This window comes from Diceros bicornis, chromosome X (assembly GCF_020826845.1).
Source record: "Diceros bicornis minor isolate mBicDic1 chromosome X, mDicBic1.mat.cur, whole genome shotgun sequence".
NCBI lineage: Eukaryota > Metazoa > Chordata > Mammalia > Perissodactyla > Rhinocerotidae > Diceros > Diceros bicornis.
Window position 1 is genome coordinate 106,679,592 of NC_080781.1, and position 17,217 is coordinate 106,696,808.

Here is a 17,217-nt window from a genome sequence, read left to right on the forward strand (position 1 = left end):
TTTTACGCCAGTTTCCAGAAGTAGAAACCATTTTTTGTTCTTAATTCCATGTGAAAGCCAAAATCCTAATGTTCTTGTATTTAAAACATTAAAATAAGAAATAAGGAATATTTAAGGAACATAAAAACATATCTATCCTCTCTATTCAATAGGAAATGTGGCATATTGGCTATATTAATATAATTAATGGCTAACAAAGTGAACTGTATTATCATTTTGTAATTTCTGAAATGTGTAATAGCCATAGTAATTTAACAATGCAGACTCCCAGTCTTGAGTATAATGAGGACTGCAGAGCTCTATATAGCTTGCTTCTATGAATAATTATAAAATGTTATGAAAATTTCTCATTTTATTAAACCACTCTGCTTTTACCAATTTATTCTTTTTTTTTTTTTTTGTGAGGGAGACCAGCCCTGAGCTAACATCTGCCAATCCTCCTCTTTTTGCTGAGGAAGACTGGCCCCGGGCTAACATCCATGCCCATCCTCCTCCACTTTATATGGGACCCCACCACAGCATGGCCTGACAAGCGGTGCGTTGGTGCGCGCCTGGGATCCGAACCGGCGAACCCTGGGCCGCCGCAGCAGAGTGCGCGTACTTAACCGCTTGCACCACCGGGCCGGCCCCACCAATTTATTCATTTTGATTTTTAAAATCTCTATGTAAAATGTTTAAGTAGAGAAAATGCAAAATAGGTTCAGATAAGATTGGTAAATTTGCTGAAAACTACTCATTAAAATATATAATTTTTATCATTCAAAGAAAACAAATTTTAAAATAAATTGTTCTCCAAACTCGAATAATTTTATCCCAAAGATATTTAAAAAACAGTATCAAATCCTAATACTTTGTATCTTTACCCTATCTTGCATGCCACTGGTGACTCTCAAGTTTAGGAAACTGTCCTCATGAGATAAGGTGAGAAAGAAAGAGAAGAATGAAATATAAAGAGTACAAGACAAAGCAATGTACCTCCTTATGGGGTACCAGAGATGACTAATTAATGACTGCTTAAAAAGTTACCAATGAAGTCATTTGGAGGAAGCACAATGTAGAGAAAAGAGAAAAGCTTGGGGATCAGAGAGAGCTAGGTTCACACTCTAGATTCTAGCGGACACTATCTGAGTAGTTCTAGGCAAGAAACTTTAGAGTCTCTAAGCTTCACCTTCCTCATCTGTAAAAATGAGGACAATATCTACCCTGCAGGATTTAGTGAAGAGTAAATAAGAAACATGGGAAAGCATGGAGCACAGATCCTGGTACATGATAGGTATTCAACAAATGCTCCTTTCCTTCCTCCTGCAGCTACGAAGCAACTTGAAAGAGTAACTGAAAAATGTGGTGGGTCATATTCCATGATTTCATAGTATAAATGGTACAGAAAAGATCCAAAGTACAATTATTTTAACAAAAATACTGAAATAAATACCCTTAAAATTACCATAACCAGTCTGATGAAATGGAAAGTGTATTAGACCAAGAGTCAGAACACCTGAGTCCCAGGCATTTGAAACTTCAGGTCTCAGTTTCCTTATTGGTCAAATGACGTCAACACCATCTATTTTAATCTTTTGTGTGTGTGTGTGTGTGAGGAAGATCAGCCCTGAGCTAACATCCATGCTAATCCTCCTCTTTTTGCTGAGGAAGACTGGCTCTGAGCTAACATCTATTGCCAATCCTCCTCTTTTTTTTCCCCAAAGCCCCAGTAGATAGTTGTATGTCATAGCTGCACATCCTTCTAGTTGCTGTATGTTGGACACGGCCTCAGCATGGCCGGAGAAGCGGTGCGTCAGTATGCACCCGGGATCCGAACCTGGGCCGCCAGTAGTGGAGCGTGCACACTTAACCACTAAGCCACGGGGCCGGCCCAACATCATCTATTTTAAAGAGTTGTTAAATAGCTCAAATGAAGCAATGCATGTGAAAGTACAGTCCTCCTCAGTAAGAATAATAGGATACATTATTATTACACTTTTGGGGAAAAAACAGTGTATATACTACACTCAACTTAATTCTTACTATAATTTTCAGTTTAATTGAGAAATGCAGACAGAAGTATTTACAAATTAACTATTTGAACATAACAGGCAAAAGAACAAAAATATTACATTCTTTCAAGTACTCTTTCAGGTAAGAATATCTAACAAATATTTCATGTACTTATAAGTAACATGGCAATTTGAGAATTCGTGTGGCTTACCTTTTTTCATCTCCTAATTCTTCATTTTTCTGAGATTTTTCAGGACCTTTTTCTTTTCCCTTATACAAAAGAAAGTTATTTTAAATTGTATGGTTCATCTTTATGAGATCAAGGAGAACATGTTATTAGTATTTGTTTCAAGTTTTCTTTACCTTAAGGAAAGAGACAAATGATCCAATATGTGCATCTCCTTGTTCATGGACCGCTACATCTTCTGTGTGGGGGTCAATAAAATCATACACTTCCTGGTCTAAGTATAGATTAATATTTATTAGAAAATATGAACAGCAAACAGTGTGCTGTGACACTGCAGCACTTAAAATAGAAGTATATTTTCTCAATAAAAGAGTTGGCCAAAGATACCATAATTTTTCAAAGCCCATTTTTAATAAAAGATCCATTTTTAATAAGGGCTATGTACATGAAATAAAAATAGCAGATACCATACGAATTACCTTTCTGAGAATCAGGTTTACTTCCTATTGAGTGACTGTCATTTCTTGATGCCTGCTCTCTATTTGATTCTGAGACTTGAGAGTGAAGGCTGATAGTGTCATCATCTGATGGCTGAAAGGAATAAGCACAAAGTACAAATGAGGCATTTTAAATGTATGATAAGGATTAAGTAGCTTTAATTTCACATATGAAGTATAGGATATCTGCTTTAGATCTCTAGTTTTCAAACCAAAAATTAATATGCTAAGATTTACTGTTCTGCTTTTAAAAATGTGCATGTCCTTTTTTCATTTGAAGTCATAAATTGCAATGATGATCATATTTTTAAGCAAAATAAATCAAGTGTCTGCAAGTGTCTATTTTAAAGCTCTAATGAAATTTTAAAATAAAATAGATCAGCAATGGAAAAGACTCACTTCTGTTGTAGATAATCGTTTCTCGCCATTATCACTTCCAATTCCAGAGTCAGGGCCATGATTTTTATTTGGATAAAAATCTTCCATACTATGGAAATAGAAATTCTAAGGGCAGTTAGGGTTTTCTTCTTAAATAGATAATACAGACTTGACCTAAAATTTCCCTAGATAATACAGAATACATATTTTTGATGTGTAAGATCCTTAAGGACATGAGGGGGAAAATATCAAAAATCTTCCTACAAAACGCTATACTCATGTTCCTCATGCAATATTTTTCCTTCATGAGCTCTGTTGTAAAGTGTCAATTGTTAACAATAGCCTATTATTTCTCCTGAGAGATTCAGAAAAGCAGATAGCCCCGCTAGAAAATCATCTTGATAAAAGACCTTTCCATTTTTCTCATTGATTTGACAAATTTGACCATAGAACGTTAAAATTTTTTTAACTTTAATTCAGTTTCTTCTTCATTAGTTCTTAAAAACATTCTTTAGCTTTATAAATAATGCCCATTTAATAATTAAGAAAAGAGGAAATACAAAAAAAAGAAGTCTACAAAGCATTCAACAAACAATTGTTTTGGTGTAAGGAAAGAGCTGTCCTTGCAAATTTCGGAATTACAAAGCATACCACCCAGGTTACAAAGCATTTTTCACTTTAATTTGCAAAATTACCATACACTCTACATTGACGACTTATTATGTGCCAGAAATTGGGCTAAGTGCTTTAAAAACAATACCTTATACATTCCTTGTGAAAACTCTAGCAGGTTGTTGGTGTTTTATCATTTTACTGAAGAGACTGAAATGAGGAAACTGAGGCCAGGAGGGATTGAACAACTTACCAATGACACACAACTTGCAAATAGGAATCTAAATTTGATTCCGAGATTATCTAACACTAAAGTCCCCTGATTTTAATCACTATGCTATATTTTCTTCCTAAGTACTGATTTTTATACTTTTCAGAAATATATCAATAAACTTAGGGAAGCAATTACCAAGTGTCAGGTACTATGCTGAACTTCTGAAATCAGATGAGATGACTTAAAACATGTATGACCTCAAAAGGTTCTCAGCCCAGAGGGAAATGAGTATGTTTATATGTTTTGAAGTCTTTAACAAAGGTAAATATAAAGTGCTATGAGAAAAGAGAGATTTCTTTATTCTCCTAGGAAAGACCTCACCCAAGAAAGTGGCATTTGAGCTTAGTCTTGAAGGATGCAAAGACAATAATTGTTAGCATTTGTTGAGTGTCTAAACTGTTAGGTACCGTACCAGGTACACCTCATATTTTATTTAAAATCCTTACATTCTGCAATTTATGCATTATTATCTCTTTTTATAAATGATTATAATAAAGCTTATAAAAGTTAATTTGCCAAAGGGAAAAATTATAACATTTACTCAGTATCAGTTATTGAATTAGTTGCCAAGCACACATTTAATTCTCAGAACAAGCTTATGAAATGGGTATTGTTAACATTTTAAATAAAGAAACAGGCTCAGAGAGATTAAATAACTTAGGCAACAGAGGAATTAAGAGATTAAACCATGATTAGAGCCGAAATCCATCTGACTCCAATAATACATCATGTACTATACTAAAATACATCCGTGCACTTGTAATAGATGACAACGATAATAATAAGCTATTTGTTGAGGAATCATTACGGGTAAGGCATTCTATTAAGTATTGTATATACATTATTTCATTTAATCCTGACAACATCCATACGAGTATTTTCCTTTTCACATATAAGAAAACTGAAGACCAAAGACATTATGACACAAGGACATGCAATTATTAAGAATCAGAGAAGGGCTTCACGGGTGTAATATGTCTGACTCCAAGAGGTGATATACTTAACTACTGTCATGTCTATCTATGTAGAATAAAGAGTATACAAAATAGTCAAGGCGTGGAAGGGTTTCCTAGGTATTAAGAATCATATAGCCAAGGGCATAAGTGGAAAGTACATACGAGAAGTTTCTAAGTAGTTCAATACCAGCTGCAAGGGAGAGATTAGCACACCCAAGAGCCAACTCTTAAGTAAACTCTATTGACCCGCACTGTCCAATACAGTAGCCACTAGCCATATATGGTTATTGACCACCTGAACTGTGCTAGTCCAAATTGAGACGTGCTGTAGATGTAAAATACACACCAGATTTCAAAGATTTAATAGGAAGAAAAAGAATGTGAAATAACTCACAAATTTTTATATTTAATTACATGTTGAAATAGTATTTTGGATATACTGAGTTAAATAACACATTATTAAAATTAATTTCACCTGTTTATTTTTTACTTTTTTTTTAATGGACTACAAGAAAATTTAAAATTACATATGTGGCTTACATTACATTTCTCTTGGATGGCACTGCTAGAGACCATCTCCAAAATATATTTCAATTCTGTCTACTCCTTTTCATCTCTACTGCAATCACCCTATTCAAGACCTGTTGATCTCTAGGCAGTACTAACTAGTCCCTGTGCTTCTCCTTTTGTTTACTTCCAATCTATTCTCCCTATAAGAGCCAAAATAGTTTTTTTTTAACATAAATTAGATCATGTTATTCCCTTGCTTATAAATGTCCAATAACTTGCCACTGAACTCAAACTCTTTACCACAGCCTCCAAAGCCCCCACATGACGTGAGCCTTGCCTCTCTCCAAAATCAACTTGCACCACTCTCCCCTTCAGCCACTCTGCTCCAACCACACTGCTCTTTCACTTAACACACCAAGTTCTTCCTAATTTAAGGCCTTTGCACATGTCATTCTCTCTGCCTTAAATGCTCTTCCTCCCGCTCTTTACACAGCTAGCTTTTCTCCTTTAAGGTCTTGACTTAAAACCTCAACTTCCCAAAGATACATTCCCTGACGGTACTCCTGAAACATGTTCCTTTCCTTCATAGCACTCACTACAACTTGAAACTATATGTGTGTCTGTGTGGGTATTATATTTCCTTGCTTTGTTTATTGACTGACTCCTCCTGCAATACACTGTGAGCTCCATGAGGGCCGAGAACAATGTGTATGTCATTCAACAAAATATACCCAGAACCTACCAGTAGGCACTCAATATTTGTAAAAGAAATAAATGACTAATATAATGAATGCTGTTACTAAAGTAAATTCATTTTTAAATAAATATAAAGCAGACTAATAGGGATTAGGATATGAATTAAGTCTAATTTTTGTAGACCTATTTGGTCTACAACCATTCATGTCAAACAAAATAATCTTTAGGAATTAAATTTAATGTTTAGATATTTAATTCTACTTAGACAATAGAAATATTCAAGAAAAAGTCCTATTTGGGAATTCAAGAAATTGTACCATTAACAACAGCACTATACTGCCATTCCAAGTAGTCTAAACTTTGTCATAAATACAATAGCAAACCTTTAAATATTTTAGGCAGGGGCATAGTCTCTGGATGGAATTATGTTTTCTAAAATCTTTCAGACCAATCTATATCTCGAAAGAATAAATTAAAAACAGAATATCAAATCTACCATTTCAAAATCTCATGAGGAGAAAATCATACAGAACATCAATATCATAGAGAACATCAATGATAAATCATCTTTGATCCAGACATAAAGAATATAAAGAATATGAAGAAAGGAAGAAAGTTACCCCAATGTCTTGCTTTTCCACTAACCTCAGGTCAAAGTCAAATTCTATTTGTTATTATAAATGTACAATAGAGTGATCACAGGAGTAAATTAACAGTCGTCAAGTGCTGAGAAATTAGTGTTTCTGCACTGTAATGTCAAACATTTACATTATACTACTAAAGCTTTAATGATAATTAAGTTTTTGAGAAAATCCCAAATTTATTCTAGTATCCCAGAAGTTCATTCTGTGATGGTGATATTTCACTTCAGCCAATTATTGATTTTAACACTGGGCCAATCAGTCTAAACAAATATACTCAAGATTAATAAATATCTTTTATACCGAAAGTAGACACCAATCATCAGGAAATGAGACTGTAAAAATATTACATTACCTGTCTGTGAGAGGCTGGGAGGGCATTCGTTTACTCAACGATGGAAGATCCAGAGAATCTGGCTTCTTATCCATTCTGCAACATGCTTGGATATTTAAGTATTTAAATATGTGTACTTTACCCTTTAAACATATCTGTCAATAAATAACGGAGAAAGCAGATTTAATTACACAGGTCCAAATATAAATGTCATCTACCAATTTATTTATACATTTTAATAATCTCAATTATGCTGAGATATCACAGTCATGATAGATACCTTGCATATTTAATTTGTACTTCTGAAACTAAGTGAAAATATCTGACAACACTGATGCCAACTAAAATTCTGTTACCATCTGTTCTTATTAGAAAAAATAAGTTAATTTTTCTGCATTTCACTAAAAGTTTTCTTGTTAAAAGCCCAACGTACAAACTACTAAACAATATAAAAATTTATAATTCATGGAAGTTGCCTTTATTAGAAAAAAAGTGAAAAGAAATACATTCATTGTAGTGGTGAGAACAGAAAAAAATAATCCATGTAATTCTTTAAAGTAATCTCACCATATCCACTAAGTTATTTGGCCTAAACACTGGAAGAAAGCTAATCAAGAGAATGTAAGTATAGGAAAAATAAACTTGTTGAAAAGTGTGATAGTAGGCCAGTTAGAATAAAATAATTTTTTTAAATGGTCAATTCAAGCAAGACAATATCCTGAAAAGTTATTTTCATTGCTGATGGAGAAAAGAAATAATGAGGGGTAAAATACTATGTGAAAAAAAGTATTAGATCTAAAAAAGGTAGACAATGAGTGGTAAGGAAATAAGTCAGCTTTACAAAGCTTAACTGCAGTCACCATGAGTGATATCAAATAAATATTTCTCAAAAATTATAATAAAAAATGTTTTGTTTTATGGATACAACCTAGCAATACATGCAAAAATAATCAACAAAGAAAACAGTAAGAAAAGTATATTAAAAAGTAATTATCATCCCAGGTATAAAGGAAGAATGTTTCTTAAATAATTCTAACAGATACCACATCCGACCTGACCACTGAAAAATTTCATTTAAAATGAAAATTAAAACTTTTGAGCTAGCATCATGGCGGGGTGAGCTTTCCCGTGAACTCTTCCCCCAACAAGATACAACAAAAGGAACAGTCACAGACCAACAACGGATTCCCAGACAGTGAAAAGCTAGAGCGGAGGGATCCACACTGCCACACATCTGAGAGCGGAACGTGCTGGGCCCCCGGAGGAAGTGGGGAGAGGTAAGGAGAACTCCTCTCCCTCCCCATCAGATCAGCGATCCTGGTCCGCGTGGCTCCCAGAGAGGGGGGAGGGGTGGCCCTCAGCAGGGAAACCGTGGCTCTTTGGACTCTCTCAGCCAGTGGGAAACTCCCGCACAGAGGAATCAGAGGAGCCACAGGGCTACCATCAACATCTGAGCACCCCAGAGAGCAGATAAAGAGGGGAAAACGAGAAGCCTCCCACGTCAGGGACCCAGAGGGCAAAAGAGAGAGCTCCCCACTCCCCGCAAACCGGACTCTGCAGCTCAAACGACCAGACCAGACCTAGCGATCCGCGGCAGACGAGACCCAGTGATCTGGGACAGACCCGACCAAGCGATCCGCGGCAGACCTGACCAAACGACTGGACCCATGGATCGCAGCGGGGAAAAAAAAAAAACAAAAAAAACAAAACTGCGGATCGCAGCAGAAAAACCAGGGCAGAGCACAGGGGGCTTAGACTACACAGCCCTTTACCACAAGACAGTGGCGGCAGGTGTAAATCGCAACCAGAGATTTCCAAGATGAGGAAAAACAAAACTAACACAGGAACTACAATGCAAAAATATATGAAATCACCAGACCAGAAACAAAATGACAAGCACCCAGAAATCAACCCCGAAGACACAGAAATCCATAAACTAAATGACAGAGATTTCAAAATAGCTATCATAAAAACACTCAACGAAATACGAGACAACACAGACAAACAATTCAATGAGATTAGGAGTTTCTTCACAAAAGAGATTGAAATCATAAAGAAAAACCAATCAGTGCTGATGGAGATGAAGAACACAATGGAGGAGATAAAGGAGAATCTGGAATCTTTAAAGAACAGAGCTGACAATATGGAGGAAAGAATTAGTACTTTAGAGGATAGGAATACAGATATACTCCAGATGGAAGAAGAGAGAGAACTAAGACTGAAAAGAAATGAAGAAAGACTCCGAGAAATATCTGACTCTATTAGAAAATGTAACATAAGAATTATAGGTATTCCTGAGGGAGAGGAGAGGGAAAGAGGAACAGAGAGCCTATTCAAGGAAATAATAGCTGAGAATTTCCCAAATCTGGGGAAGGAGCAGGAAATACCAGTAAGTGAAGCCAACAGGACACCTGTATATATTAACAGACAAAGGCCTTCACCACGACACCTAGTGGTAAGGTTAGCCAGGGTCAACGACAAAGAAACGATATTAAGGGCAGCTAGACAAAAACAAAAAATAACGTACAAAGGAACTCCCATCAGGCTCTCAGCGGATTTCTCAACAGAAACTTTACAGGCTAGAAGAGACTGGAATGATATATTCAAAATACTGAAAGACAAAAACTTTCAGCCAAGAATACTCTATCCAGCAAAAATATCCTTCAAATATGATGGAGAAATAGTAACTCTCCCAGATAAACAAAAGCTAAGTGAGTTCATGGCCACAAGACCCCCACTACAAGAAATACTCAAGAAGGCCCTCAGGCCTGAAAAAAAGAAGAGAAAGGGAACACAAAGCTTGAAGCAAGGAGAAAGTAGGTAGACAAACTCAGAAAAATAGTAGATCTTTACCAGAACAGGTTAGCAACCACTTAAATACTAAATTCAAAGACCAAAGGAAGAAATTCACCAAAAATAAATTTAACCTCATCACTGTAAACACACAGCCACAACACAAGATAGAATAAGGTACAACAAGAACAACTTAGAAGGGGAAGAGGAAAGTGACTGAATTGACTTAGTATAAGGAAATAGGAGGCCATCAGATAATGGACTATCTCATACACAAGATTTTTTGCCCAAACCTCAAGGAAACCACTAAACAAATAATCAAAACAAAACCACATATGATAAACAAAGAGAAAACTAGAAGAGTCATAAGACAGAACAATCAAACTGAATTGGCAGTCCAAAACAAATGGGACAAGAAACAAAGGAAATGCAAAAGAACCAGAAAATAAGTGACAAAACAGCAACATTCAGCCCTCATATATCGATAATTACCCTAAATGTAAATGGATTGAACTCTCCAATCAAAAGATACAGAGTGGCAGGATGGATTAAAAAGCAAGACCCAACAATATGCTGCCTTCAGGAAACACATCTTAGCACTAAAGACAAGCACAGGCTCAGAGTGAAAGGATGGAAGACAATACTCCAAGCTAATGGCAAACAAAAGAAAGCAGGTGTTGCCATACTCATATCAGACAAAGTAGACTTCAAGATAAAACAGGTTAAGAAAGACAAAGAAGGGAAATATATAATGATAAAAGGGACACTCCATCAAGAAGACATATCACTTATAAATATATATGCACCCAACATAGGAGCACCAATGTACATAAAGCAACTATTAACAAACGTAAAAGGAGAAATCAACAACAACACAATAATAGTAGGGGATCTTAACACCCCACTTACAGCAATGGATAGATCATCCAGACAAAATGTCAATAAAGAAATAGTAGACTTAAATGAAAAACTGGACGAGATGGACCTAGTAGACATATACAGAGCACTCCATCCAAAAACAGCTGACTACACATTCTTCTCAAGCGCGCATGGAACATTCTCTAGGATAGACCATATGTTGGGAAACAAAGCAAGTCTCAATAAATTTAAGAAGATTGAAATCATAACAAGCATCTTTTCAAACCATAAGGCTATGAAACTGGAAATGAACCATGAAAAAAAAACTGGGAAAGTGACAAAAATGTGGAGATTAAACAACATGCTACTGAACAACCAATGGATCATTGATGAAATTAAAGGAGAAATCAAAAACTATCTGGAAACAAACGAAAATGATAACATGCCATATCAAACCATATGGGATGCAGCAAAAGCGGTCCTGAGAGGGAAACTCATAGCGATACAAGCCCACCTTAACAAACAAGAAAAAGCCCTAATAGGCAACCTTAAATTACACCTAACAGAACTAGAAAAAGAAGAACAAACAAAGCCCAAAGCCAGCAGAAGGAGAGAAATAATAAAAATCAGAGCAGAAATAAATGAAATTGAGACCAAAAAAACAGTAGAAAGGATTAATGAAACAAAGAGTTGGTTCTTCGAGAAGATAAACAAAATCGACAAACCCTTAGCCAGGCTTACTAAGAAAAAAAGAGAAAAGGCTCAAGTAAATAAAATTAGAAATGAAAGAGGAGAAATTACAACGGATACCATGGAAATACAGAGGATTATAAGAGAATACTATGAGAAATTATATGCCAACAAATTGGACAATCTAGAAGAAATGGATAAATTCTTAGACTTATACAACCTCCCAAAATTGAACCAAGAAGAAATGGAGAATCTGAATAGACCAATAACAAGTAAAGAGATTGAAATAGTAATCAAAAACCTCCCAAAAAAATAAAAGTCCATGACCAGATGGCTTCTCCAGTGAATTTTACCAAACATTCAAAGAAGATTTAATACCCATCCTTCTAAAACTATTCCAAAAAATAGGGGAAGGTGGAACACTTCCTAAATCATTCTACGAGGCCAACATCACCCTGATACCAAAACCAGACAAAGACAATACAAAGAAAGAAAATTACAGGCCAATATCGCTGATGAACATTGATGCAAAAATCCTCAACAAAATATTGGCAAACCGAATACAATACATTAAAAAGATCATACACCATGATCAAGTGGGATTCATACCAGGGACGCAGGGATGGTTCAACATCCGCAAATCAATCAACGTGATACATCACATCAACAAAACAAAGAATAAAAACCACATGATCGTCTCAATAGACACAGAGAAGGCATTTGACAAGATACAACATCCATTTATGATAAAAACTCTCAATAAAATGGGAATAGAAGGAAAGTACCTCAACATAATAAAGGCCATATATGACAAACCCACAGCCAACATCATACTCAATGGGGAAAGACTGAAAGCCATTCCTCTGAGAACAGGAACGAGGCAGGGTTGCCCACTCTCACCACTCCTGTTCAACATAGTACTGGAGGTTTTGGCCAGAGCAATTAGGCAAGAAAAAGGAATAAAAGGAATCCAAATAGGTAACGAAGAAGTGAAACTCTCACTATTTGCAGATGACATGATTGTATATATAGAAAACCCTAAAGAATCTGTTGGAAAACTATTAGAAACAATCAACAACTACAGCAAAGTTGCAGGGTACAAAATCAATCTACAAAAATCAGTTGCATTTCTGTATGCTAATAATGAACTAACAGAAAGAGAGCTCAAAAAGATAATACCATTTACAATTGCATCAAAAAGAATAAAATACCTAGGAATAAATCTTACCAAGGAGGTGAAGGACCTATACAATGAGAACTACAAGACACTATTGAAAGAAATCCATGATGACATAAAGAAATGGAAAGATATCCCATGCACGTGGATTGGAAGAATAAACATAGTTAAAATGTCTATATTACCTAAAGCAATCTACAGATTCAATGCAATCCCAATCAGAATCCCAATGACATTCTTCACAGAAATAGAAAAAAGAATACTAAAATTTATATGGGGCAACAAAAGACCCCGAATAGCTAAAGAAATACTAAGAAAAAAGAACAAAGCAGGAGGCATCACAATCCCTGACTTCAAAACATACTACAAAGCAATAGTAATCAAAACAGCATGGTACTGGTACAAAAACAGACACACAGATCAATGGAACAGAATTGAAAGCCCAGAAATAAAACCACACATATACGGACAGCTAATTTTCGACAAAGGTGCTAAGGACATACAATGGAGAAAGGAAAGTCTCTTCAATAAATGGTATTGGGAAAACTGGACAGCCACATGCAAAAGAATGAAAGTGGACCATGTGCTATCGCCATTCACAAAAATTAACTCAAAATGGATCAACGACCTGAAGGTGAGACCTGAAACTATAAAACTCATAGAAGAAAATATAGGCAGCACACTATTTGACATTGGTTTTAAAGGAATCTTTTCAGATGACATGCCTACCCAGACTAGGGAAACTAAAGAAAAAATAAACAAGTGGGACTTTATCAGATTAAAGAGCTTTTATAAGACAAATGAAACCAGAATCAAGATGAACAGACAACCAACCAGCTGGGAGAGAATATTTGCAAAACATACATCTGACAAGGGGTTGATCTCCATAATATATAAAGAACTCACACAACTGAACAACAAAAAAACAAACAACCCAATCAAAAAATGGGCAGAGGAAATGAACAGACACTTCTCCAAGGAAGATATACAGATGGCCAATAGGCACATGAAAAGATGCTCAACATCACTAATCATCAGGGAAATGCAAATCAAAACAACACTAAGATAACACCTCACGCCCGTTAGAATGGCTATAATCACCAAGACAAAAAACAACAAATGTTGGAGAGGATGTGGAGAAACAGGAACCCTCATACACAGCTGGTGGGAATGCAAATTGGTGCAGCCTCTATGGAAAACGCTATGGAGATTCCTCAAAGAATTAAAAATAGAGATGCCCTATGATCCAGCCATCCCACTACTGGGAATCTATCCAACGCACCTGAAATCAACAATCCAAAGAGGCTTATGCACCCCTATGTTCATTGCAGCATTATTCACCATAGCCAAGAAGTGGAAGCCACCTAAGTGTCCCTCGACTGACGATTGGATTAAGAAAATGTGGTATATATATATACAATGGAATACTACTCAGCCATAAAAAAAGACAAAATCGTCCCATTTGCAACAACATGGATGGGCCTGGAGCGTATTATGTTAAGTGAAATAAGCCAGAAAGAGAAAGACAAACACTGTATGATCTCACTCATATGTGGAATATAAACCAACACATGGACAGAGAAAACTGGACTGTGGTTACCAGGGGCAGTGGGGGTGGGGGGTGGGCACAAGGGGTGAAGGGAGTCATATATATGGTGATGGACAAACAAAAATGTACAACCCAAAATTTCACAATGTTAGAAACCATTAAAACATCAATAAAAAAAAAAAAGGGAAAAAAAAATAAATAAATCGCCAGCAATAGGATACATTGGAACATATGAGGAAGCCATTTGGTGTAAAACTAATTGGGCCTGACATTGTTTTTTTTTTTCCCCCAAAAGGGGCCTGTAGCCTCTGTTCATCCATTGTATATCCGCCCTAAGCAATTAACATGTCCCAAAGACAAAAGCAATGCCCTTAAGGTGTAAACGCAACTTCCCCCACATTGGCATTTCCTTAAGTATAATCATTTCTCCTTAGGCTAGAATTTGATTGCTGCACTCATCCTGTGATCACCCAACTCGAGACAACAGCCACGCCCATGGAGACAGCAGACCTGATACCCACTGTTTCCATCAATGGAGGTGCTGACAGGTCAAGGTTGCGGCTATTATAAAAGGGACATTGCAATCACATGTGGTACATGCTCTTTGATGGTATATAACCACGCTGTACACCCTACCACTTTGGAGTGCTCCATTTCTTTGTGAAAGGACTCTCCTGGGCTATATGGTCCTCAAAGATTGGCTCATAGTAAACTCACCCCAAGTTGGTTTTATAAAAAAAAAAAAAAACTTTTGAGCTATTCGAATATAAATACATTACAAATTAAAATGTATTTTATTATCTGTCCAAACTAAAAAAAACAACTTATCTTTCATTACCAAATTAAATGCTGGTGAATTATTTTCTTTTTAAATTTAATTATCATACTAACTCATGTACATAGTTTTAAAAATCAAAGAGAATTATAAAACCGATAACAAAAACTTAATTCCCCACTCTACCCCTTTCAATCACTGTGACCCAGTCCTCACATTCAACTCTTTTAGTTGGTTTTCTGCTATTTACCTTCATATTTATAAATAATATGATTCTACTGGTATTTTTGTATTTTTCAATTATAGATTTTATTTATTGAGGTTTTACCAAGGAAGACGAGGACTTAGATTTCTTACATTACCATTTCCACCACTATCACATGTCATCAACACCACCACTACCATCCTCCTATCTCTAACCCCCATCAATTCATATAAACATATTTCCTCCCTCTTCAGAAACATAGTATAGTAGGTAGAGCATGGACTCTGGAATCAGACTGCCTTGGTTTGAAACCGGGCTCTACCACATACTAGCCATGTTATCTTGGACAAGTTACTTAACTTCTATGCCTCTGTTTCCTCAGATACAAAATGAGGTATAAGGACAGTACCTGTTTTACAGGGTTGCTATAAGAATTAAATGAGTTAATGCACGTAAAGCATTTTCCACAGTGCCTGGAGCACAGTAAGTGCTACATAAATCTTTGCTATTATTATAACTAAGTCACAATTTCTCATTAAATCGAAATCCAGTATTTACAATATTAAGACCAAGAAAATATTCACAGATGAACCACATAAAGTACATTTCCTTTCTCCATTTTTCCTACAGTGACTTAACTGAACCCATTTTTCCCTTTGCATAATTTTCTGTATGCCTATTACTAATTCATTCCTGACTCTCTGACAGAACTGTAAAACATCTCTCCATACTGACCAACACATCAAGTCATCTATTTCATTCTTTTCTTTCTTCTTTTTGGAGACAACCCCCCTATACTAAACTGACTGATTATTCTCTAGGCCTATGCATACCTGTCAATCTTGGACATGAAGAATTCCTCTTTCTTAATTTACTCCCTCATTTTGATACAGCACACCTTCTGCTAGCTTCCTAATAAAGGATGAATGAGAGTTAAAATTTCTGAGACCTTGCATGTTTGAAATTGTCTTTTTTCTACCTCACACTTGACTGATAGTTTGAGTATAGAAAGTTGGAAATATTCCCTCAGTCTCTGAAGCCATCATTCTAACATCTTCTAGCTTCCTGTGCTGCTGCTGAGAAATCATTCTGATTACCACTCCTATGAATGTGACCCATTTTGTTTCAATGAAAGCCTTTCAGTGTTTTGGTCTCTGTCTTCCATGTTAGAGATTATTCCTGCAATGTCTAGTGATCTGTGGCTGTCTGTTCATTCTCAACAGTAAAACAATAAGAAGACAACTGGAAGCTCTGTGTATGCAGAGAGAAGTTTACCAATGGTGAGCCCCACTGTCTAGTGGGGACTGGCCACGTCATCAGGGGACTCCTAAAGATCAGTATGTATATAGGCTTTTTCTCCTAGTTCAGTTTACCAAGGGAGAAATCCACCAATCCCGCCTGAGATACATAAGACAAGCTGCAAGCATTCTGGGAGGCAAGCAAGAGAAGTCTAACAGAGGGTCCCAACATTCAGTATGCAAGCATTCAACTGTTTTCAGTATGAGATTGTACTCCTGCCCATTGCTGTACCTGGAGCCCCTGACTCTGGTTTTGTCTCTTTATAATTGTGCTGTCCAATATAGTAGCTACTAGCCACAGGTGGCTATTTAAATTTACATTAATTAAATCTAAATAAAGCTAAAAATTCAATTCTTCAGTCACACGACATACTTTCAAGCGCTCAACAGCCACTTGTGGCTACCATATTGGACAGTGCAGATACAGAAAATTTCCACCACCACAGAAAGTCCTAATGGACAGCACTGCTATCAAGACTAAACTCCAGGCTTCTGCTGAGGTAAGGAGTGATAGTCATTTGGCTGCTGAGCTGAGGGAGAGAATCTGAGACAATCTACCTACTCCTCAGAGTAAACCCCAGGCTTCTGCTGAGGGAAGTGAGAGGCAGTCATGTGGCTGTGGAGCAAAGCGCAAGAATCTGAGGGTGTAAATCTTGGACCTGTTTATTGAAACTAGACTTATTTTGCAAATACATTAGCCTTAATTTGACGATCTTTGGTAGAAATGAGAGTGATTTTAGAGAGAAAAATTATGTTTCAGTAGCACACCTTTGTGGATATTAGATTCTAGTTCTG

At 36.3% G+C, this 17,217-nt stretch overlaps 1 protein-coding gene across 6 annotated transcripts in view; it reads right to left on the reverse strand.

The window, feature by feature from the left end:
- LRCH2 (leucine rich repeats and calponin homology domain containing 2) overlaps positions 1–17,217 on the reverse strand; it is a 101,158-nt gene that overhangs the window by 45,076 nt on the left and 38,865 nt on the right. For all 6 annotated transcript variants that reach the window (XM_058536552.1, XM_058536553.1, XM_058536551.1 and 3 more), the window contains exons 6-10: positions 7,099–7,232; positions 3,076–3,163; positions 2,659–2,770; positions 2,356–2,453; positions 2,204–2,262 (exon numbers count right to left, since the gene is read on the reverse strand). In XM_058536552.1, the coding sequence (XP_058392535.1) occupies positions 2,204–2,262; positions 2,356–2,453; positions 2,659–2,770; positions 3,076–3,163; positions 7,099–7,232 (491 nt within the window). The remainder of the gene's footprint in view (positions 1–2,203; positions 2,263–2,355; positions 2,454–2,658; positions 2,771–3,075; positions 3,164–7,098; positions 7,233–17,217) is intronic.